This window comes from Lynx rufus, unplaced genomic scaffold (genome assembly GCF_022079265.1).
Source record: "Lynx rufus isolate CCGP_SWC_20201006 ecotype Redwood Valley unplaced genomic scaffold, mLynRuf1.p SCAF_14, whole genome shotgun sequence".
In the NCBI taxonomy this organism is placed as follows: domain Eukaryota; kingdom Metazoa; phylum Chordata; class Mammalia; order Carnivora; family Felidae; genus Lynx; species Lynx rufus.
This window is the reverse complement of record NW_025814828.1, coordinates 53317418-53342265: the sequence shown is the minus strand read 5'-3', so window position 1 is coordinate 53342265 and position 24848 is coordinate 53317418. Positions and strand designations below refer to the sequence as shown.

Here is a 24848-nt window from a genome sequence, read left to right as displayed (position 1 = left end):
GTGGAGGTGGCCAAAGAGTAAAGTTTCAGTTATTAAAGAATAAGTTCTAGAAATATAGTTAGTGTACGGTGACTATAGTTAACTATATTGTATTGTATACTTGAGATTCATATTGTATACTTGAAATTTGTTAAGAGGGTAGATCTTAAGTGTTTTCCTTTCCAAACATACACAAAAGAAAATGTTAAGTATTTGAGGTGACAGATCTGTTAATCAGCTTCATTGTGATAATCATTTCATAATATATACATGTCAAAACATCAAGTTTTATACCATGTATACATATATACACATATATATGTATAGATACATATAATATATATACATATATATGTGTATATACATATATATATGTACACATACATACATATAATTCCTATTTGTCAGATATAAAGTTGAGAAAAAAGATTTCAACTCTACTGTGAGAATTCTGTTTCCACTGAAGGAAGAACATTCTTACTATAGATTAGAAGCCTTACTATAGGTTACTATAGGGCTTAAATGGGACTTACTGTATAAATACAACTTGTTTGTACTCTCAGAAATTCTAATTAGATTAAGTAAGCTATAAAGTCACAAAAAAACACATTTAAATTAAATTGAACCAAAGTAACTAGAACCCTCAAATCAATATTTCTTCTCTGTTATTTTTTTGGTAAAAACAAGCCAATGACAATAAGTCAAACTCATATCACAGAAATATTTAAAAAAGTAACATGCAATGATATTTATGGCTTATTGTATACACACAGCACAGTTGCATTATTTTACAGATCTGAATAATGCAAATTTCATGGTTTAAAGAAATGATTACCCCCTGGCTCTGCAGTTTCCTAATAGACAAATTTAATTATATTCACCAGATGGTACTTAATAAGATAGGAGTATACTGAAACTTTTTAAAAAGATGTTTAACCAACAAGAATTGAACTATAAAAGGATTTTCGAGTTAACCACAAATTTACCAGAAGATTCAATTAACCAGGACACCTCAATCATGTTTTGGTTTAGTAGAGGCTTTATTGTAAATAAATTTAAAAAGAGGCAAAACTCACTTTACCTGGAAATATTGCATGCAAATCACATTTTCCTTCCTTCATAATTCTAAGTTCTTCAAATACTGGATCCCATCTTTGGGAATATTTTCTAGTACCTAGCTGGCAACCAACTTAGATAAGTAATTCAATTAAATTCTATTTTAAATGTATTGTGAAATACAATAAATACTAAGGAATTCTGTGTATTCTATAATAAAGAGCACAAAGTTACTTGAAAATTAAGTAATATGTAAATTCAACTATGTGGGACAAATGCTACTTACCCTCCTACCTAGATTTTCAGCTTTCCAAGATGAGTGTCAAAGTAAGCTAAAAAAAATCATCATGTCTCTAAGATTAATAAAAAAGAGAAAGAACACTAATAGTTAACAAGTATGTAGGGAAGTGGATCTATCCCAGACTGCTAATGAAAATTAATAAAACATTACCCAGTGCTTATAACAGTGCCTCTTATAACAGTGCCTCACACACATACAAGAGGAATTCAGGAAATATTTTTGGTTAAATGAGTACTACCTTTATGCATTTCGATTTGGCACTGTATTGATATATATATTTTTTTAATTTCTTTTAACATTTATTCATTTTTGAGAGAAAGAGACAGAGCACGAGTTGGGGAGGGGTGGAGAGAGAGGGAGACAGAGAATCTGAAACAGGCTCCAGGCTCTGAGCTGACAGCACAGAGCCTGATGAGGGGCTCAAACTCACAAGCCATGAGATCATGATCTGAGCCAGAATCAGACACTTAACCAACTGAGCCACCCAGGCACCTCCCTATATTGATATTTTTTATGCTTTCTGGCCTACAATTCCATTTCTAGAAATTTATTTTAAGTAAATATTGATAGATGAACATAAAGATTTGTGTACAAGGTATTTTATCAAAGTACTGATTATAATAGCATAATAACTGGAAATATGCTAAGTTTCCAAAAAATTATGTAAACTGTAGTTTGATAATGGTACATTCATATATTTATGCCACCATTAAGAATTCTCTCCAATGTCATCCAACTAGTCAGTGGTGGAGTCAGAATTCAGATTCAAACTTACATATATTTCTCTAAGAATGTAGATAAATCTGAGGTGACTTAAGACTAGAAAAGATAAAAAGTACAATGGTGAACAGGGCACTGGGTGAGGGGTTGCTATTAGTAGCACAGTCTCAGTAGGCAGTATGAGTTTGGCTAAGGGCCAGGTCCCCAGGAAGACGGCAGGGAACCAGCTTTCTGGGATCCTAGAGACAAGAGAGGAAGAGGAGTTCTATCAGACGACTTACGGGGGTTTCACAGAGGAATTAGGAGATGATGAGTATCAAGGGCACCAGTCAAACACAGAGGATTAGGTGGACTAGGACTCTGACATCAATGAAGGGGATGAACCATTCAGGGATAGAGAAGCAGAAGAGCCAAGAAGGAAGCTCTGAATAGTTACCAAAGCAATAAGGAGCCTCTCAAGAGCCTGAGGACTCAAAATGTCAGCACTCCAGCTGGTAGCTCTCAGAAGGCCTGAGAAGACAAGGCACTACTGCCACTAGAACTAGAGGAACATGGCTCTGACAGAATTCCATGCATCAGTCTACAGGTGAGCATACATTCCAGACATTCCTTTGGGTACAGGGGAGAACAAGATCAGAGGAGTTCAACTTATGTTCACTAGAGACATATGTACAGCTCGAGGCTGACAAAAAGCAAGTACAGAAGAAGTGGAAGTGCCCTAGGCCCATAAACACCTATCATTTGGTGACAGTGCCACTTGTTGGGGAGCCAGGTCCTAAAGAAGAGAATGTGAACGTGGAAGGACTGGATACTGCTCCCATTGCTTCTGCACTGACTACCCATGACAGTCCTGAACCCATCATGCCTCCTGCTTGCTGCTCCCATACCTTCACCACTTTTAGTGATTATACATTCAAGGAATGATGTCCTCTAGGGTAGCTCCCAAAGGTCCCTGTTCCGGAGGTCTGCCCTGTGACCCATGACCCAACCCTGTACCGGGACCATGTCACAGACATCAGCTGTGCCACTGCTTGAGCCTTCAAGATCATCAAGTAGTAGAGCACTGCCTAGAGGCTGCTACCCACTGCCTCAGTACTGGGCCCTGGCCCACCAGATCCCAAGCCCCTGGCTGGCTCTGGGACGCAAGCCTACCACCAGAAAATTATAGTCAAATAAAGAGATGTTTAGTCCTTAGAAACTTCTTTCCTGCCCTGACTTGGGGCTTTTAACGTTCCCCCTCCTCTCCCTGCTTCTCCCCTTTGTCATCTCTGAGCTTTTCCCAAAGTTCTCCTGGTTTTATGTGGGGGATAAGCTTAGGAATCCCCCGGACTTACACCAATGGGTTAACAAGGCATAAAGAAGTACAAAGTCATAACATGTTCACACACAAGTTTGGGTACACCAGATTGGCACCCCAAGAATAGGAGGGTGCAAAGGCAACCTGAGAATAGGGAGGCACAAAGGCACGAGGAACAGGGCGGTGCAAAGGCACCCCAAAATAGAGACTGGGTGCAGAGCCCCCAGAATAGAGAGGGAGAGGCAAAGGCCTAAAATAGGAACGGGCGCAAAGGTGCCCAATATATAGGTATATAAAATAAACAAGATTAGATATTCAGGGTGGAAGCACCCCCATTTAGTACTGTAGCAGAAAAGCTGCTTTCACAAGAAGATAGGGCCAGGTTAGGTAAACTGGTAATTAGACTATGGACCCCTGCACTGCAGGCGAAGCAGCCCAGAGCAGAGATGGTTAACAAAAGAAAAGGTGCCTTATTAACCCTGATGTTATTTCCCCTGTCTCATCCCCTAGGCTAGCTAAGATAAACAGAGATGCTGCCTCATATCTGCTGTAAAGAACCTTCCTCCCAACTGCCTGGTGCCCGGATTTTGTTTTGTATTAACCCAAACCCCTAACCATGAATATCTTCAAGAACCCCTTTCCCTCACGTCCACAAGTTAATGTTCACAGATTCATTGTCCCTTTGTGCATGCCCATCGCCATGTTTGTAAGCCTTCTGATTCTAATAAAAACGGGACAAGGACCCTTATTCGGGGCTCTTGTCTTTTCCCGGACATTAGCCATCTCTCACTTTCAATCCTGAGTCCTGCTCTTTTGCTAGACAAGAGAGAACTCTAGACCCATAGTCTATGACAGTTTTATTTGTGTTTTTTAATCTAATAAAAGAGAAAGATCCCCCTAAAAAAAGTACAATGGCAAGGAGAAATCAATAACCACAATTAGATATGATAGACTGGATCAGTAAGATTTAAGTTAAACAGGCATAATTGTCCCTAGTCTACATGCATGAGTACAGATTGGAAAAAGACATAGCTTATCAGTAGCCCATGTAAAGAGGTTGAATTAATTTTAGAGAACTCCAACTTCACTATGTCATGGTTAAAGGTAAATTATAAGCAAGGTTGACTGTAAGGACACTTAAATATAAATATAAAAATGAATGTGTTCTTAGATAGTATAAATAGAAATATATTACCTAGAACAAGAGAAGTCAGAATCTGACTCTATTCTATAGTTGTCAAAATACATCTGTTAGAAAACACTATGCTACATATTTTTGGCAAAGAATGATCATTATACACAAGAACTCCAATTTATGGTATATGAGGATTAAAATTAATAATATACTTATCCAGTATGCAAAATTAGTTAAAGTATAACTGAAATATGCAGTGTTGTTTTATGGAAGAGGGATGAAATTTTTTCTGTATAGCACCAACCGAAGAGCAGCAAAGCAAATGGATAGAACTTATTATGAGACAGGTTTGTGTTTGACATAAGGAAAGACCTTAGGTAAAATGAGAGCTGCCAGAAAATGGATGGACTGCCTTAGGTTCTTTTATCCAGAGTTTCATTATTGTAAAAGATAAATGGCCACTCTGTGTGCCTATCATAGAGGGGATTACAGAACCATACAGAAGACTAAACTAGAAAATATCCAAGGTCACTTTCAAAACTGAGGTCTTAATGAATTTCTTAAACAAAGGTTTGCAAATATCAGGTATGCTCACATAAATTTGTTGAGAAAAAAATCAAACTGCTTATAATTACTAAGCCCCTGTACATTGTTATTCACTAAGAAAAATTAGTAACTTTTTTTCCATTGAAGTTAGGATTTTAGATGCTTTATTTTTAATCCAACTTTTATTTAAATCTTAGTTACATACAGTGTAATACTGGTTGCAGGAGTAGAATTTAGTTATTTGTAACATACATATAACACATAGTGCTCTTCATAAAAAGTGCCCTCCTTAATACCCATCACCCATTTAGCCCATACCCCACCCACCTATCTCCATCAACCCTCAGTTGGTTCTCTATCATTAACAATCAAATGGTTTGTTTCCCTCCCTTTTCCCCCCATGCTACATATTGATCTATTTTGTTTCCTAAATTCCACATATGAGTGACATCATATGGTATTTGTCTTTCTCTGATTGACTTATTAATGCTCAGCATAATACATTCTAGCTCTATCCATATACTTGCAAATAGCAAAATTTCATTCCTTTTGATGGCTAAGTAGTATTCCATCATATATATAAAATTTCTTTATCCAGTCATCAGTCAATGGACACTTAGGCTTTTTCAATAGTTTAGCTATTGTTGATAATGTTATTAAAATCAGGGTGCATGTTGCCATGAATTAGTATTTTTGTATCTTTTGGATAAATACCTAGTAGTGCAATTTCTGGGTCATAGGGTAGTTTTAACTTTTTGAGGAAATTCCATACTGTGGCTGAACCAATATGAATTCCTACCACAGTATAAGAGGGTTCCCCATTTGCCACAATCTTGCCAACATCTCATTTCCTGTGTTGTCAATTTTAGCCATTGTGAAAGGTGTGAGGTGATATCTTATTGTGGTTTTGACTGGTATTTCCCTAATGATGAATGATGACGATCTTTTCATATGACTGTTAGCCACCTGGAAGTCTTCTTTGGAGAAGTGTCTATTCATGTCTTTTGCACATTTCTTCACTGGATTGTTTTTTTGGGTGTTGAGTTTGATAAGTACTTTATAGATTTTGCATACTAACCCTTTACCTGATAAGTCATTTGCAAACATCTTCCCCCATTCCATGGGCTGCCTTTTAGTTTTGTTGATTGTTTACTTCACTGTGAAGAAGCTTTTTATCTTGATGAGATCCCAATAGTTCATGTCTACTTTTGTTTACCTTTCCTCCACTGACATGTCTAGTAAGATACTCTGGCCAAGGTCAAAGAGGTGGCTGCCTGTGTTATCTCATTGGAGTTTGATGGTTTCCTGTCTCACATTTAGGTCTTTCATCCATTTAGAATTTATGTTTGTATATGGTGTAAGAAAGTGGTCATTCTCTGCGTGTCAATGCCCAGTTTTCCCAACACCATTTGTTGAAGAAACTCTTTTCCATCAGATATTCATTCCTGCTTTATCAAAGATTAGTTGACCATATAAATGTGGGTCCATTTCTGGGTTTTCCATTCTGTTCCATTGATCTACATATCTAGTTTTGTGCCACTACCATTCTGTCTTGATGACTACAGCTCTGTAATTCAGCTTGATGTCTGAAATTGTGGTGTCTCCAGCTTTGCTTTTTTTTCAGGATTGCTTTGGTTATTCAGAGTCTTTTATGGTTCCATGAAAATTTTAAGATTGTTCTAGCTCTGAGAATAATTCTGGTGTATTTTGATAGGGGTTGCAGTAAATGTTTAAGTTGTTTTGGTTATTATAGACATTTTAACAATGTTTATTCTTCTAATCCATGAGCATGGAAAGTATGCCATTTCTATGTGTCCTCTTCAATTTCCTTCATAACCATTCTATAGTTTTCGGAGTACAGATCTTTTACCACTTTGAGTATGTTTTTTCCTAGGTCTATTATTGTTTTTACTGCAACTGTCAATGGGGTTATTCCTTCATTTCTTTTTCTGCTGCTTCATTATTGGTAAATAGAAATGCACCATATTTCTGTATGTTGATTTCTTTTCCTGCAACTTTGCTAAATTCATGTGTTAGTGATGGCAATTTTTTGGAGTATTTCAGGTTTTCTACATAGAGTTTCATATCATTTGCAAACAGTGAAAGTTTGACTTCTTCCTTGCTGATTTGGATGTAATTTCTTTTTGTTGTCTGATTGCTGAGGCTAAGAGTTCCAGTACTATATTAAATAATAATGAGTGGACATCTATGTCTTGTTCTTGACCTTAGAGGAAAAGCTCTGTTTTTCCCCATTGGGGATGATATTAGCTGTGGGTCTTTCATATATAACTTTTATGATGATGAGTTAGGTTCAATCTGTATCTACTTGGTTGAGGGTTTTTATCAAGAATGGATGCTGTATTTTGTCAAATGCTTTTTCTGCATTTATTGAATCATATGGTTCTTACCCTTTATTTTATTAATACAGTATATCACACTGTTTGTGTAGCCCAGGAATAAATCCCAGATGATCGTGGTGAATGATTCTTCTAACGTACTGTTGGGATTCAATTTGATAGTATCTTATTGAGAAATGCTGCATCCATGTTCATCAGGGATATTAGTCTGTAAATCTCCTTTTCAGCAGGGACTCTGTCTCATTTGGAATCATCAAAAAGCCAAACACAGGGCTCGAACTCAAAACCATGAGATCATGACCTGAGCTGAAATCAAGAGTCAAACGCTTAACCTACCAAGCCACCCAGGCACCCCTGCGTTTTTTTTTTTTTATATCTGTTCTGATACTCTATGTGTTTTGATAAGAGCATTTAGTCCATTTATATTCAGAGTAATTATTGATAGATATGAATTTAGTGCCATTGTGTTACTTGAAATTGGTGTTTCTGACGATGTTCTCTGTTCTTTTGTAGTGGTTGCTGCTTTTGGTTTATTCCCCCCCACCAAAAGAGCCCCTTTAATATTTCTTATAGGACTTTTTTAGTGGTCACAAACTCCTTTTGTTTTGTCTGGGAAACTCTATCTCTGCTTCTATTCTGAATGACAGCCTGCCGGATAAAGTATTCTTGGCTGCATATTTTTCCCATTCAACACATTGAATATATCATACTACTCCCTTCTGGCCTGCCAAGTTTCTCTACAAAGATATGTTGGGAACCTGATGTCTTTCTTTGTAGGTTAAGGACTTTTTCCCCTTGCTACTTTCAGGATTCTTTCCTTTCCTTATCTATGTATTTTGTGAATTTGACTATGATATATCTTGGTTATAGTCAGCTTTGTTGAATTAATCAGAGTTCTCTGTGCATCTTGGATTTTGATGCCTATTTACTTCCTCAGATTAGGGATGTTTTCAGCCAAAATTTGCTCAAATAAAGCTTCTGCCCCTTTCTCTTTCTCTTCTTCTGAGATGCCTATGATACAAATATTATTATGTTTAAGGAGGTATTGAGTTCTATATATATTTGTAATCCAATACCTTTCTTTCCCTCTTTACTTTGGCTTCAGTTTCTTCCCATAATTTTATCTTCTATATCACTGATTGGTTCCTCTGCTTCATCCATCCTCAAAGTCTGCATATATTTGGTTTTGCATCTTGGTTACAGCATTTTTTTATTTCAGCCTGAGTAGTTTTTAGTTCTTTTATCTCTGCAGTAAGGAATTCACTAGTGTCTTCTATTATTTTTTCAATCCCAGCTAGTGTCCTTATGATTATTGTTTTAAAGTTTGGTTCAGACATCTTACTTGTATCTATATTGATTAAATACCTGGCTGTGACATCCTGTTCTTTCTCTTGGGGTGAATTCCTCCATCCTGTCATTTTTGTCCGAATCACTGCTTTTTTGTATGATTGTTTAAAAAGCCTATTATTGGGACACCTGAGTGGCTCAGTTGGTTAAACATCCGACTTCAGCTCAGGTCATGGTCTCATGGTTCTTGTGTTCGAGCCCCATCATTGGGCTCTGTGCTGACGGCTCAGAGCCTGGAGCATGCTTCGGGTTCCATGCCTCCCTCTCTCTCTGCCCCTCCCCCACTCATGCTCTGTCTACGTCTCTCAAAAATAAATTAAAACGTTAAAAAATTTTTTATAAAAGAAGCTACGTCCTAGGTGTGTTTTGGTCTGCTTGTTAAAAGAAGCTAGATCCAAAAAAGGTAAAATAATAAAATTAAATTAATTTTTTTAAATAAATAAAATAAATTATTCTGTATCCCATACAAAAAGATTAATAAAAACAAAGGAAGTTAGATCCTATTTCCCCTAGGGCTTAAGCTTTGTAGCACTTTATGATCACTAGATTTGGTACACACAAGGGGGTTTGTGCTGGTTGTCTGGGGATGGGGATGGGGCCCGGATTCTCAGGCAGACTTGTCCTAGGAGAGATTTACCTGCACTTTTTCCTTACCTCTGAGGAAGCCTTCAGAGAAGAGGAAATGATGACCACTCCTGTATCCCAGGCTTCTCTCAGATCACTGCCTTCACCCTGCCTGCATCTGAGCTGTCTGCCTGCAAGCTGGCACAGCACTCCTGTGTTTTATCTCAGGCATGCAGCTGGTTTTTCAAAACTCCAAATCCAAGAGATCCTAGTGGCACAGACCTGTGCAGATCCTCTGGGGGAGGGTCTCACTGCACTGTGGCAGGACATCAGCTTGTCCCAGAAAACAGTTACATGACTGCATAGCGGCTCTGAGTTTATAGTAAAGAGAAGCAAGAAGCCCACACAAAGGCTTGCCACACTCACCTGGCATCCCTGTTTCTATGTTAGTGAACGGGGACACTCAATGATGCCTGCCATGTCTTTTGTCCCTGGAAAGACCATGCCACCTCTCCCAAATGCACTACAAGAAAGGGAAGTGCTTCTCCTTGTGCAACCCTGGGGATCCTCAGGCCACCCTTCCTGCTCCTGGTTTTTTGCCCTCCTTCCCCACCAGAGCACTGCTAAGCCCACCAGAGGACACTGGCAACGGGACAGACCTCCAAAACTTCAGACTCTGCACTCCATTGCTTACAAAAACTTATGGTATTTAGCCTCTCTCCTTTTCCAAGTCAGTGGGTTTCGGCAAGAGGTTTTTGTCATGCAATCATTTGTGCGTGTTTTCACTCTTTCTCTCTCTGTCGCTCTCTCTCCTCACATTCTCTCTCATTCTCACTCCTCTGTCATGATCAGGGCTCCCTCCCCTCCTCAATGCCCACAGCTCTTTTATCCTCCAAATCAACTCTCTGCAATTCCTACCTTCCATAATGTGGCAGTTTTTCTTATCTCTAGTTGTGCAGTTTGTTCGCTCAGGCCACCGATCTATTTCTTGGGTGATCAGAATGATTTGATATTTATCTAGCTGTTTTCAAGGGACAAGGCAAGCCTGGGTCACCCTACTCCTCCACTATCTGAATCTCCTCCTAGATGTTTGATTTAAATATAATAAATACAGTATTTATTTTGATACACCCTATAACTATTTCTTTCAACTTCCTTTTTTATTTTTTAATGTATATTTATTTTTGAGAGAGAAAGAGAGAGAGAGAGAGAGAGAGTGTGTGTCAGCAGGCAAGGGGAAGAGAGCGAGGGAGACACAGAATCTGAAGCAGGCTCCAGACTCCAAGCTGTCAGCACAGAGCCCGATGTGGGGCTCGAACTCATGAACTGCAAAATCATGACCTGAGCCAAAGTCAGATGCTTAACTGACTAAGCCACCTATGTGCCCCTCTTTCAACTTCTAAAACGTGCTTAACATTTTCATTAAAGATATATTTTTGATGAATGGATATAACTCAAAAAAAACACTCATGGCTTTTGCATATTTATGTTATACAAAATTCACAAACTTTTGTAGGCAAATTACCTGCTCTGGTTTTACTAGCTGCTTTTTCAATTCTTCTTCTTTGGCTGCATGTACACTTATAGATGCACACATCAGACCTGCAGGTATGGTTATCAGTTTTCCCATCTGAGAAAGATATATCAAAAACATATTTTTAATTGAAAAGCTCCTCATCTTCCATTTCCTGATAAATTTGGTATCCTAGAACACTAATGGGTTTCATTTGAAGTAGTAAAAACTCAAGCACTCCAAATTGCTTCATACATTTTTAGAATATAATTCCTAAAATTCTCTTACCATACTAGATGGTAAAATATTATTTTTATTAATTTTTTAACTGTGTACTTCATGTAGAATATATCAATAAAATAATTATTAAGAAGTGAATACAAAATCTGAGTGATGAAGTAGAAAAGATCATGGTATTCATCAGTCTACAAATAAATGTCAGACCATGCTCAGGAAATACTATCAGACCACACCCTCCATGCCTAGGATATTATCAGTAAAAAAAACAAAGATTCTTGCTCTTATGGAGCTGACATTCTAGTGGAGCACAAACAGGCAATAAACACAATAAATAAATGACATATTACAAAATGATAAATGGAGAAAGTAAAAGACTAGGGTGATAAGGAGTACTAGGTGATTCAAGCTGTATCTTGAAATACAACTTATATTATTTATAAAAGTTATTTCTTACCATTACAAATCCTTTTTCCTAACTTCTCAACACATTGCTCTTTCTCTGTCTCGTGCTTAATCTAAAGCCAAAAGTGACCTCTGTTTCAGATATAGCTTGATTTGAAATAAGAATGCAGGAAAATCACTGGCTCTTAGAACAAAGTGCTCCAGTGTTCATTCAGGTACCAAAATAATTCCTAAAGATTATGTGTTCAAGGCCAAATGAAAAGCTTTCCAGGGAACAAATACTGTTAAAGTTTTACATAGGAAAGGAGGTTTGATGAAATTGACAAAGGACATCCAGAGGAAAGAGGTCTCTTGATTACACACAAGTGAAATTGTACAAGAACTGGAACAAATACTAGCCAAAGAATTTTACACGTTCTCTGATAACAGTGATAGTGTCTAAACTTCATTTCTAACACAGTTTTCAATATTTTCTGAGCAGAATAAGGGAAGCTACTGAAACTAGTTAGGCAATTTCTTGTTTGAGCCAGGCATAACTCTGATTTAGATTGAGACTCCAGAAACACGGGGTAAAATGAAGACTCAAAACTGATAAAGATTTGTTCACTGTTTCTTTCCTTCAAGCTTCCCTTTGGTACATATGCCAGCATCACAGAATAATTTATCTAGGCCTGCCTTCCCAAAAGACATTACTTTTGATTTTTTACACTTGGTATCCACTAATGAAATAAGATTTCTACATCATATCTGTGTCATTTTTCAGCAAAAAAATATTAAAGCTGATGTAATCAATGATACTCTCTCCCATGCACCTGAGAAATCTTGTTAATATATCTGAAGTGATTAAAGAATGTCAATTCTTACACTTAAAAACTATTTTAAAACACCTGGTTAGACCTTATTCCTTAGATACAAAAAAAAAAAACACCACTTTTGAAGTAAGTTAATACCTAAATATTTTTCAATACCCAAATCTTCTCAGGGTGTATTTATCTTACTTTGCATAATACAATAACATAAAACTATTTTATATAAACTATAAAATATGTTCATATTGTTTGATATTTATGATCTAGTGCTCCAGAGTCTAGATTAACTAAACTAGTGGCCTAAAAAGTTAACATATCTTGAAAAATGCCTACGTAAATTTGCATTTACTACATTTTCTACTCAGTAGGGTAGGGTCAATCCACCTTTTATTTATGAGGCAGTGTGGTATAATGGAAAAAACATGAGCTTAGGAGTTACACAGGCCTGGTTTTGAATTCCAGTTGTGGAACTGTCTAAATCTGGACAAGTTACTTAAGCTCTTAGAGTTATGCTGCACAATATGGTAACTATTAGCTGCTTGTGGTTATTTAAATTAAAATAAAGTAAGTAAAATGTTAAATTTATTTCCTTAGTCATATTAGCCCCATTTCACATGCTCAACAGTGTACTGTACAGCACAGATACACAGTAATTCCATCATTGAAGAAATTCCTACTGGACAGTACTATGCTCATGTCCCAGGTTATATATCTGAAAAACATGGGAATGCCTTTCTTTTTATGGTAATCATAAACATTATATGTATAATGTAAAACTGATTTGTCTTTGGTAAATAGGCAATTAATTTTTGCTCCTCAATCTTTCCTCCCTGGACGAAGATGTTAAGTGGCTGTGCTTACACTTCATTTTTCTTCCTCCATGTATTTGATGTTTATCAGGCTCTGGTTGAGAAACATAATAACAATAAAATATAGCATATTTGTTGTCTCTAAACAAAAAAGGCCAAGATTTTGGTCCAAAGAAAATAGCACATTGGCATATTCAGGCTTTTCAAAAACAGGTTATACTGATGAAGAAGGGATCCCTACCCAAAGAGAGGCAGCTGACTGCATACCACAGTGAAAATTTTAGAATAGGAATTGGCAACCTACCGCTCTTGGCTAAATCTGGCCTGGTCTCTGAACTAAATTTTTTTATTAATATGTAAAGGTTTATGAAAATAAAAATAAACAAAAATCAAAGAAGGATATGTGGCCTTATGTTCTGTACAGTCTAAAAACTTACTAATCCTTTATAGAAAAAAAATGTCAATTCCTGATTTAGAAAATTAAACAAGATATTCAAAAAGTATTAGAGTTTGGGGGTAGTATGCAAACATACAAGCTAATAAAGCTGTTAAAGAGCATTAAAATTGAACAAAGCCAATCGTACTTTTCACAAGGTAAGACCTTGCATTAAAATTATTCGTAACTTCAAAATAATGACTTAAAATTATTTGTAACTTCAAAATAATGATTTGTCGATTCAAAATTATAAATGACTTGTTTAAAATTAATGAGAGATAAAAACTGGCTTCCTCCAGAAGTTAACAGGTTGACTTGTTTAAAATTAATGAGAGATAAAAACTGGCTTCCTCCAGAAGTTAACAGGTTTTAGGACAAAATTCTATTGTAAAAGAGATTTACAAAAACCAAGACTGAAGATGAGCATCAGGATAACTCCCATATAAGACACAAACCTTCCAAACACTTCTGTAATCAAACTATAGTTGACTGTCATTATTTGCAGTAGTTGCAATTCACAAAGTAGCTGTGAAAATTTATTTAAGGAATACTGAAACACTGCTCCTAGGGAAAATAAACACTTAATTTCTCGCAAGCCTCTGGTTATGTTTTCATCAGCTGACCAATATGTAACCTTGATTTATACGTGTTTCCATTTAAATTTTGTTTAATGTTTATTTATTTTGAGAGACAGAGACAGAATGTGAGTGGGTTGGGGCAGAGAGAGAGGGAGGCACAGAATCCAAAGCAGGCTCCAGGCTCCAAGCTGTCAGCACAGAGCCTGATGCTGGGCTTGAACTCATGAGCTGTGAGATCATGACCTGAGCTGAAGTCGGACACTCAACCGACTGAGCCACCCAGGTGCCCTGATATACGTGTTTCCATTTAAAAACACCTTAGTTCTAAAAAAAGGATTTAAAAAAATAAAAACACCTTATTTAATACACATTGTTAACTCATTAACATTAAACTTATGGCCAACAGCACTATAACTCATTCTTAAACAAAATATATTGAACACACATATTTTCTCTATAAGGAATATCATATTTCTTGCACTTAAAAACACAAGATAAACTTGTGCACTATGCATGAGAACTATTTTAAATACCAGCATCACCAAAAAAATGTGAAAAAAATATAAGACCAATTGGATCACAGAAGGGACACCAACCAGGTCACAATATGACAGCTGAAATAATATGGTAAAATAGTGCCTTATCCAACTTCACTGGGAACATAAACATAGGGGTTTCCTCTTCTTTACTAATAGAATTAAAATTTAAAGCTCTCTTCTATAAGAAATTGTGCTAGCTATTTTGTAATAAACAGCATTAATTATAGTCTAACATAAAAACAGTCCCTAATTATTAGTTCTGCTTTAGAAATGTATCACCATGTGGCAAAGGACTTTTTTTTACTAAAGAGTCCTGTGAAAAGTATAAAATTTTTTCAATTTAAAAATGTAAAGTTAAAAAGGTAAGCCTTAAAAATTAAAAGGAAAATGAAATAAACCATTTAGAGGCAATGAACACAGAGAAGAACAATTCATAGTGTACCTACAACCATGCAATTAATTGTTCATTCCTTTTTTTTTAATGTTTATTTACCTTTGGGACAGAGAGAGACAAGAATGTGAGCAGGGGAGGGGCAGAGAGACAGGGAGACACAGAATCCGAAGCAGGCTCCAGGCTCCAAGAGGTCAGCATAGAGCCCTACATGGGGCTCGAACTCATGAGCCATGAGATCATGACCTGACCCGAAGTTGTCCACCCAACCAACTGAGCCACCCAGGCACCCCTGATTGTCCATTCCTAATGGGCAATATACCCAAAGGACAGAGAGAACAGCAAAAAATACAAATGTAAAAACAACAAAAAATTTAAAACTTCTTAGTAATGTGTTTCATAATGGTTCTAATCGTATTGTTGGTAGTAGTGATGTCATTTTATTATGAAACTGCTAGGTGTGTTTTGTAGAATAACACAATTAGAGTATGCTGGTATTTGAAAGACTGAGATTTTTAGTAGGGGATAAAGATTAATGAAGTTAAAGCAAAATCTTCCAGCTCTCAATTTAAATACGAATTATCAGTTAGCTGCCCTATACTACCTTGATACATAAGATAAAGACAGTGAAACAGACACCCTAGGAATTCATTAAAAATTTTTCAAGAATTCAGAAACTCTATAGGGCAAATGACATAACCTGATTTCCTCAATAAATAAACAAAGCAAAATGGAGTGAAAGACTTGAGAAACTTAAAAATAATAAATTCCAATATGTGGATACTATTTGGAATGAGAATTAAAAAATGAACTTCAAAAACTTATGACAAATTCAGGGATTTTTTTAATGTACTCTTTTCTGTAATGTTTATTTATTTTTGAGAGAGAGTGCACAAGTGAGGGAAGGACACAGGGAGAGGGAGACAGAGGATCTGAAGTGGGCTCTGCACTGACAGAGAGCCCAATGCAGGGCTTGAACTCACAAACTGCAAGATCATGACTTGAGCTGAAGTCAGATGCTTAACTTGGCTGAGCCACCCCGACACCTCTTAAATGTACTCTTTAATAACCACTGTGAAGTTCACCCATTGCCCATCCACCTCCCATCTGGTAACCACCAGTTTGTTCTTAGTTAATGGTCTGTTTCTGGGTCTATTTTTCCTTCATTCATTTGTTTTATTTCTTAAATTCCTCATATGAGTAACATCAAATGGTACTTGTCTTTCTTTCTCTGACTGACTTATCTCGCTTAGCATTATACACTTTAGCTCTGTTCATGTTCTTGCAAATGGCAAGGTTCCATTATTTTCCATGGCTGAAAAATATTCCACTGTGTATGTGTGTATATATATATATGTTTACACTGTATATATATGTGTATATAAACATATATATACACATTTACATGTATACATTTATATATAGACATATTTTCTTTATCCATTCATCTACTGATGGACATGGGCTGCTTCCATAGTTTGAGTATTGTAATAATGCTGCAAATAAACAGAGAAGTGCATGTAACCCCTTGAATTAGTGTTTTTGTATTTTTTGTGTGAATACCCAGTAATGCAATTACTGGATCATAGAGTTACTTCTATTTTTAATGAGCTGAAAAACATCCATACCATTTTGCACAGTGGCTGCACCAGTTTGAATTCCCACAAAGAGTGCAAGAGGGTTCCTTTATCTCCACACCCTCACTAACCTTTCTTATGTCTTGGATTTTACCCCTTCTGACAAGTGTGAGGTGATAACTCATTGTAGTTTTCATTCAGGTTTCTCTGAACATCAGTGATAATGAACATCTTTTATGTGTTCATTTTATCTTTGGCCCTCTGTATGTCTTCTTTGGAAAAATGTCTATGAATGTCTTCTGCCCATTTTAATTGGATTTTTTGTTTTTAGGGTGTTGAGCTCTTTATGTATTTTGGATACTCTTTATCCAATATATCATTTGCAAATATCTTCTATTCCATAAGCTGCCTTTCAGTTTTGCTGTTTCCTTCACTGTGCAAAAGATTTTTATTTTGATGAAGTCACAAAAGTTTATTTTTGCTTTTGTTTCCCTTGCCTCAAGAGACAAACCTAGAAAGAAGTTGCTCTAGCCAATGTCAAAGCCTGTGTTCTCTTCTAGGATTTTTATAGTTTCAGATCTTACATTTAGGTTGTTAATCCATTTTTAATTTGTTTTTGTGTATGATATAAGAAAGTGGTCCAATACTTGTGCATGTTGCCATCCAGTTTTCCCAATACATTTGTTGAAGAGAATGTCTTTTTCCAATTGGATATTCCTTCCTGCTTTGTCAAAGATTAATTAACCATGTATTTGTGGGTTCATTTCTGGATTTCCTTTCTATTCCATTGTCTGTGTCTATTTTTATGCCAGTACCATACTATTTTGACCATTAAAACACTGTAATATATCCTGAAGACTACAAGTGTGATGCTTCCAACTTTGCTTCTCTTTTTCAAGACTGCTTTGGCTATTCAGTGTCTTTTGTGAGTTCAAACAAATTTTAGGATTATTTGTTCTAGGTTTGTGAAAAATGCTGGTGGTAGTTTGATAGGGATTGCATTAAATGTACAGATTGCTTTGGCTAGTATAGACATTTTAACAATATTTGTTCTTTCAGTCCATGAGCATGGAATGTCTTCCCATTTCTCCGTGTCCTTCAATTTCTTTCTTCAGTGTTTCATAGTTTCAGAGAATAGGTCTTTCACCTCTTTAATTAAATTTACTCTAAAGTATCTTATTGTTTTTGATGCAATTGTAAATGGGATTCATTCCTTGATATCTCTTTCTGCTACTTCATTATTGGTGTATAGAAATGGAACAGATTTCTATACTTTGATTTTATATCTTGCAAACTTAATGGATTCTTTCATCAGATTTAGCAGATTTTTGGTGGAGTCTATCAGGTTATTTGCATAATAATACTATGTCACCTGCAAATAGTAAAGCTTTTACTTCTTCCTTGCTGATCTGAATGCCTTTTATTTCTTTTTGCTGTCTGATTGCTATGACTAGCACTCCCAGTACTATATTCAATAACAGTGGTGAGAGTGTACATTGCTGTCTTGTTCCTGATCTTTGGGGAAATGCTCTCAGTATTCTCCCCATTGAGGATGATATTACCTGTGGGTTTTTAGTACATGGCCTTTATTATGTTGAGGTATATTCCTGTAAACCTACTTTGTTTATGGTTTTTATTATGTATGGATGTACTTTGTCAAATGATTTTTCTGCATGTATTGAAATGATCACATGGTTCTTATCCTTTATTAATATGGTGTATCACACTGATTGATTTGCAAACATTAAATCACCCTTGCAATCCAAGAATAAACCCCACTTTATTGTGCTGAATGATTTTTTTAATGCAGGTAGGAATCAATTGCTAGTACTTTGTTGAGGATTTTTTAATCCATGTTTGTCAGAGATACTGACCTGCAGTTGTCTTTTTCAGTGGTGTACTTATCTGATTTTCTTATCAGGGAAATGCTGTCCTCATAGAATGAATTTGTAATTTTTCCCTTTTTTTCCTATTTTTTGGAGTATTTTGAGAATAAGTATTAACTCTTCTTTACATGTTTAGTAGAATTTACCTGTGAAGCCATCTGCTCCTGGACTATTGTTTGTTGGGAGATTCTTCATTACTAATTCAATTTCTTGTTGGTGCTGTGTCTGCTCAAATTTTCTATTTGTTCTGTTTCAATTTTGGTAGTTGATATGCTTCTAGGAATTTATCCATTTCTTCTAGGTTGTCCAAATTTTTGCCATATAGTTTTTCATAGTATTCTCTTATTATTTGTATTTCTATGTTGTTGGTTGTTATTTCTCCACTTTCATTCACGATTTTATTTATCTGGATCCTTTACCTTTACTTTTTGATAAATCTGGCTAGGGGGTTATCAATTAATTTTTTCAAAGAATGGGTTCCTGGTTTCATTGACTTGTTCTATTGTTTTCTCAGTTTCTGTATCATTTATTTCTGCTCTCATCTTTATTATTTCCCTTCTTCTACTGGCCTTAGGCTTTATTTGTTGTTCTTCTACAAGTTCCTTTAGGTGTAGGTAAGTTTCTTTACCTGAGATTGTTCCTGTTTCTTGACATTGGCCTATATTACTGATACTTCCCTTAGCACCACTTGTTGCTGCATCCTAAACATTTTGGTAGTTGTGTTTTCATTTTCATTTGTTCCCATATATTTTTTTATTTCTTCTTTTATTTCCTGGTTGACTCATTCATTCTTTAGTAGTATGTTCTTTAACCTCCAAATATTTGTGTTCTTTCCAAGTTATTTCTTGTTGTTGACTTCTAGTTTCATAACATTGTGGTCAGAAAAGGTACATGGCATGACTTCAATCTTCCTGTATTTGTTGAGTCCATTTTTGTGACATAATATGTGGTATATTCTGGAAAATGTTCCATATGCACTAGAAAAGAATGTGCATTCCACTATCTTAAGATGGAAGTTCTGAATATGTCTGTCTAGTCCATCTGGTCCAGTACGATACTCAAAGCCATAGTTTCCTTGTTGATTTTCTATTTGTAGGACCTGTCCATTGTTGTAAGTGGGGTGTTAAAGTCCCACATTATCTGTTATTATATTACTATCAATTAGTTCCTTAACTTTTGTTATTAATCGCTGTATGTATTTAAGTGCTCCCATCTTGGATGCATACATATTTACAATTGTTCTATATTCCTGTTGGACTGTCCCCATTATTATGTGTCTTGTTATTGTGTCTTGTTATAATCTTTGCTTAAAGTCGAGTTTGTCCTATATAAATATTACAATTGTGGCTTTCTTTTGACATCCATTTGCATGATAAATATTTCTCCATCCCCTGACTTCCAATCTGAAAGTAGCTTTAGGTCTATAATGAGTCTCTTGTAGGCAGAATAATGATGACCTTGTTTTTTTATACATACTGACACACTATGTCTTTTGATTGGAGCATTCAGTCCATGTACATTCAAAGTACTTATTGATAGATTTATATTGCAATTTTATTCCGTGTTTTGTGTTTGCTTCTGGAGATTTTCTCTGATCCTTTCTTGCATTTCTCTCATGTTTTGCTGATTTTCTTCAGTAATATAATAGGATTTCTCTTTATACTTTGCATGTTTATTAATGGTTTTTAATATATGGTTACCATTAAGTTTGTATATAACCTCTTCTGCAAATCAAGTATCAATCCATTCTTTCTTCCTCTCCTCATCATGTTTTAGATATGTTATTACATTTTGTCTTTCTTCTGAGTTCCTTGACTGGATTTTTACAGAAATATTCATTTTTACTGCTTTTGTGTTTCCTGCCCTAATACTGTCACTTTCGGTCTCTCCTTTCCACTCAAAGAGTCCCCCTTAATATCTGTTACAATGCTGGTTCAGTGATCACAAACTCTTTTAGTTTTGTCTGGAAAACTATTTTTTGCTCCTTCTATTCTGAATGATAGCCTTCCTGTCTAAAGTATTCTCTGCTGCAGATGTTTCCCATTCAGCACTTTGAATACCTCATGCCACTCCCTTCTGGTTTGCCATGTTTCTGTTAAGAAATCTTCAGCTAGCGTTATGGATTTCCCCTTGTAAAATTAGGATTTCTTTTGTCTTGCTGCTTTTACAATTTTTTTTCTTTTTTCAAAATGTTTATTTATTTGGGGCACCTGGGTGCCTCAGACGGTTAAGCGTCTGACTTCGGCTCAGGTCATGATCTCACAGTTTGTGAGTTAGAGCCCAGCGTGAGGCTGTGTGCTGACAGCTCAAAGCCTGGAGCCTACTTCAGATTATGTGTCTCCCCGTCTCTCCACCCCTACCATGCTCATGTTCTGTCTCTCTGTGTCACAGTAATAAATGTTAAAAAATTTTTAAAAAATAAAATAAAAAATAAAAAAGTTTATTTCAAGAGAGGGTGGGGAGGGGCAGAAAGAGAGGGAAACCCAAGCCGGCTCCATGCTGTTAGTGGGCAGCCCAACAAGGGGCTTAGTCTCACAAACCATGAGATCATGACCTAAGCTGAAACCAAAAGTCAGACACTTAACTGACTGAGCCACCCAGGCACCCCTTCAGATATTTTCCTTATCACTATATTTTGCAAATTTCATTACAATACGTCTTTGTGTGAGCCTGTTTTTGTTGATTTTGTTGGGAATTATCTGTGCCTCTTAAGTCTGGATGTGTGTTTCCATCCCAAGATTAGGAAAGTTTTCAGGTATTATCTCTTCAAAAAATTTGCTCCCTTTTCTTCTTCTTCTTCTGAGACGCCTATAATACAAATATTATTATGTTTGGTAAAGTCACTGAGTTCTCTTCATCTATTCTTGTTTTGCAAAATTCCTTTCTTTTGTTCAGGCTCATTGCTTTCCATTTTGTTGCCTTCTAGGTCATTAATTCATTCCTCTGCTTCTTCCAGCCTACTGTTCATTGCATGAAGTATATTTCTAATCCGGTTTATTGCATTCTTCATCTCTGATTCTTTTTTAACTTTTATCTCTGTGGTAATGGTCTCCATAATGCTTACATTCTTTTCTCAAGTCCAGTATATATACTTATGATCATTGCTTTAAGTTCTCCATTAAGCATGTTACTTATATCTGTTTCGCTTAGATCTCTGTCTGTGACCTTATCCCATTCTTTCATTTGGTATAAAGTCTACATTTTGTCTAAGTTTCTGCCTTCTTCTCTGTGTTAGAAAACCAGATATATCCTGCTCCTTAGATTAATGCCTTTATAAAGAGATCATGCAGTATCCAGGGCCTGGCACTTCAGGAAGTGTCCAGTGTGTGCTGCATGCACTTTGCTGTTCTATTCTGGCTGCTCTATCCTTCAGGCCCTTCATCTGCAGAGGCTCTCCTTGCCTGCTTTTGGCAGTGTTTGGTCCCTGGCCTAAATGCGGTGAGTTTTAACTAGATGTGTTCTGGCCTGCTTGTGAAATAAGACTTGTCAACACCTCCACCAGAACTGAGATCCTGAAGAAATCTCTGGTTGGATACACAGTGTGGGCAGGGGCTGGTGCTGGTCTCAGCAGGGAGAGGCCTGCTGCGTTAGGATTGAAGAAAATGTGACTGAAAAGGGAAAACCCACCAGAGCACTGTGGCAGGGGGGGGGGAGGGCTTGGTGTGTTCAAGTTAGGCAGCCTGGGTATGTGCTGTGCTGTTTGCAGGTTGGTCTTTATTTATGCTGAGGGTCAGGGGAGGGAAATGGTGCCAGCTAGCTCCTTTGTTCCAGGAGAGGCATCTCTGTGAAGAGTTAATAATATCCCCAATATGTACCCCAGGCACTCTTCAGCAGATCACTGTTTCCAAGCTGTCTGTCCCTGGGGTTGTTTGCCTATCTTCTCTCCAGGAGCAGCACAGTGTCCTCTAGGCTCTATCCCAACCAAGCTCACTGACCTTTAAAAAATCCAGGTTTTTAAAAAAAAATCCAGACTTTAAGCTCTGCTGGTTGCATAAACTCATTAAATTAGCACCTCTCATTTTTCAAGCCAGTGGCTATGGGGAAACACTCTCTTTGTGCATCCCCCTATATGCTCCTCTCTCTTTCACCCTTCTCCACCTCAGCTCCCTCCCCTCTGCAGCAGCCAGGATCTGTTTCTCCCCTAAACCATGTCTCTGCACTTCCTACCATCTTGGATGTGGCCTCTTCTCTCCCTTTAGTTGTGAAGTTTCTTCTGCCAGTCCTCAAGTTGGTTTCTGGGGTATTTAGGATATTTGACAGTTATCTAGTTGTGTTCATGGGTTAAGAGGAGCCTAGAGTCCTCCTACTCTGCTGCTGTTTTCTTGTCTTCTCTTTATCACTACTTTTTGGCATTTTAATTACTATGTGTCTTGTTGTGGCCTTCCTTCATCTGATTATGTTGGGGGAATCTCTGTGCCTCCTGGATCTAAGTATCTGTTCCTTCTCCACATTAGGGAAGTTTATAGCTCTTATTTCTTCAAAACAATTTTCTGCCCCCTTTTCTCACTCTTCTTCTGAGATCCCTATAATGCAGATGTTATTACGTTTGATGGGGTCACAAAGTTCCCCAAATTTATTCTCATTTTGAATGATTCTTTTTTCTTCTATTTTGGTCACCTTGATTAATTTCCTTTACTTTGTCTTCCAGATCAACTCATTCCTCTGTTTCCTCTATCCTACTATTTATTCCATCAGGTGTATTTTTAATTTTATTGTGTTCTTTATCTCTGATTGGTTCCTTTTTTTTTATCTCTTTGTTATAGTCCTCACTGATGTTGTCTACTCTTTTCTCAAGTCCAGTGCATATCTTTACAATCATTACTTTAAATTCTCTCTCAAGCGTATTACTTACATCCGTTTCACTCTGGTCTCTTGCTATGGTTTTTTTCTGTTCTTTCATTTGGGACATATTTCTCTGTCTCCTCATTTTGTCTGTTTCTGTATGTTAGGAAAGTCAGCTATGTCTCTTGCTTTTGAAGGTAATGGCCTTATGAAAAAGATATCCTGTAGTGCCCTGCAGTGCAGTGTTCCCAGTTCCCAAGGGCATAGCATTTCAGGGATTGTGTCCTAGGCATGTTGTGTGTGCCCTGCTGTTGAGTCTTGGCCTCTTTTTCTTTCAGTCTAGCTGTCTGCAGAGGTTCTCTCTGCCTACTGTGAGCAGTGTTAGGTTCCCAGCAGGTTTGGGCATTTTTTAACATGGTGTGCAGTGGTCTGCTTTGAAATGAGACCTGCCCCCTGCACCCCTAGAACTCAGGTCCTACAAAACACACAGGTCGGGAGATGTGGTACTGGCAGGGTTTGCCCCTATCTTCTGGGGGAGGGGTTTGCAGCCCTGTGACTAAGGGAAATATGACTGGGAAATGAGGATTCACAGAAGCATGGAGGTGGGGGGTAGCTGGGCTTGGTGTAAGATGTTAAGAAAGGAGTGTCAGTGGTGCTCTGATTCCTGCTGGTGGTTGTTGTTTATGGCTGGAGGCAATGAGAGGGAAATGGTGCCTAACATCTTCTTTGTTCCTGGAGGGGTCTCCCCGTGATCCTTGTCTGGGACATGCTCTAAGGTGAGGAAATAACTCTACCTCCCATATGCCCCTGGTGTTTTTCAAACTGCTGCTTCTAAACTGTATCTCTGAAGTTTGTTCTGCCAATTGTCATACCATTTTCTAGGTTACTTATGCTGATATGTCATCTAGTGGTATCTGTTGATCAAGGCAAGCTTAGGGTCCTCCTACTACATCATCTTCACAGCTGACCTCATATTCAGGGACATTTTGACATTGACCAGATATATGGCATTAGGGCATTTTTATGTGTAATAATTTTTTAAAGATTTCCAGTTTTTTAAGATATATACTGTTTTAACAGATGAAATATGCCTGGGATCTGCTTCAAAATAATCCAGGGGTGGGGTATACATGAAACCACATTTGCCAGGACTTGATAATTATTGAAGCTGGGTGACAGTCATATATTAAATATGTATTATTAAGTATTATGTTATACTATATCATATTATTATATTTCACATTATTCTCTATACTTTTGTAAATGTTTGAAATTTTCCATAATAAAAAAAAATTTAAAGACTCCTATGAAACTTAGGATACATCTCATAATTTGTCAACAGTGTTTTTTAGTTGAAATGAGGGGAGTTTACTAATACTGGTAAAAGGCAAGAACAGAAGGAAGCATTCTAGTATTACCAACTTTAATATTCTACTGTTACTCAATTACAAAAATAGTTTGTTTATATCTCTTTCTTACTCTTTACTCTTTATTCTTTCATTCAACAAATATTTGCAAGTGCCTACTGTACAACTTAGGTGCTGGGTTACTAAATGATAAAGATATGATCCATGTCCTCAAAGA

General features: G+C 36.8%; 1 protein-coding gene and 1 pseudogene across 1 annotated transcript in view; one reads left to right on the top strand and one right to left on the bottom strand.

The window, feature by feature from the left end:
* The window catches only part of APOOL (apolipoprotein O like), a 115094-nt gene that overhangs the window by 56535 nt on the left and 33711 nt on the right, over positions 1 to 24848 (bottom strand). Inside the window, exon 2 of the mRNA XM_047076283.1 lies at positions 10828 to 10932. Coding sequence (XP_046932239.1) covers positions 10828 to 10932 — 105 coding nt within the window. The remainder of the gene's footprint in view (positions 1 to 10827; positions 10933 to 24848) is intronic.
* Positions 2236 to 3232, top strand: LOC124509563 (vacuolar protein sorting-associated protein 72 homolog; annotated as a pseudogene).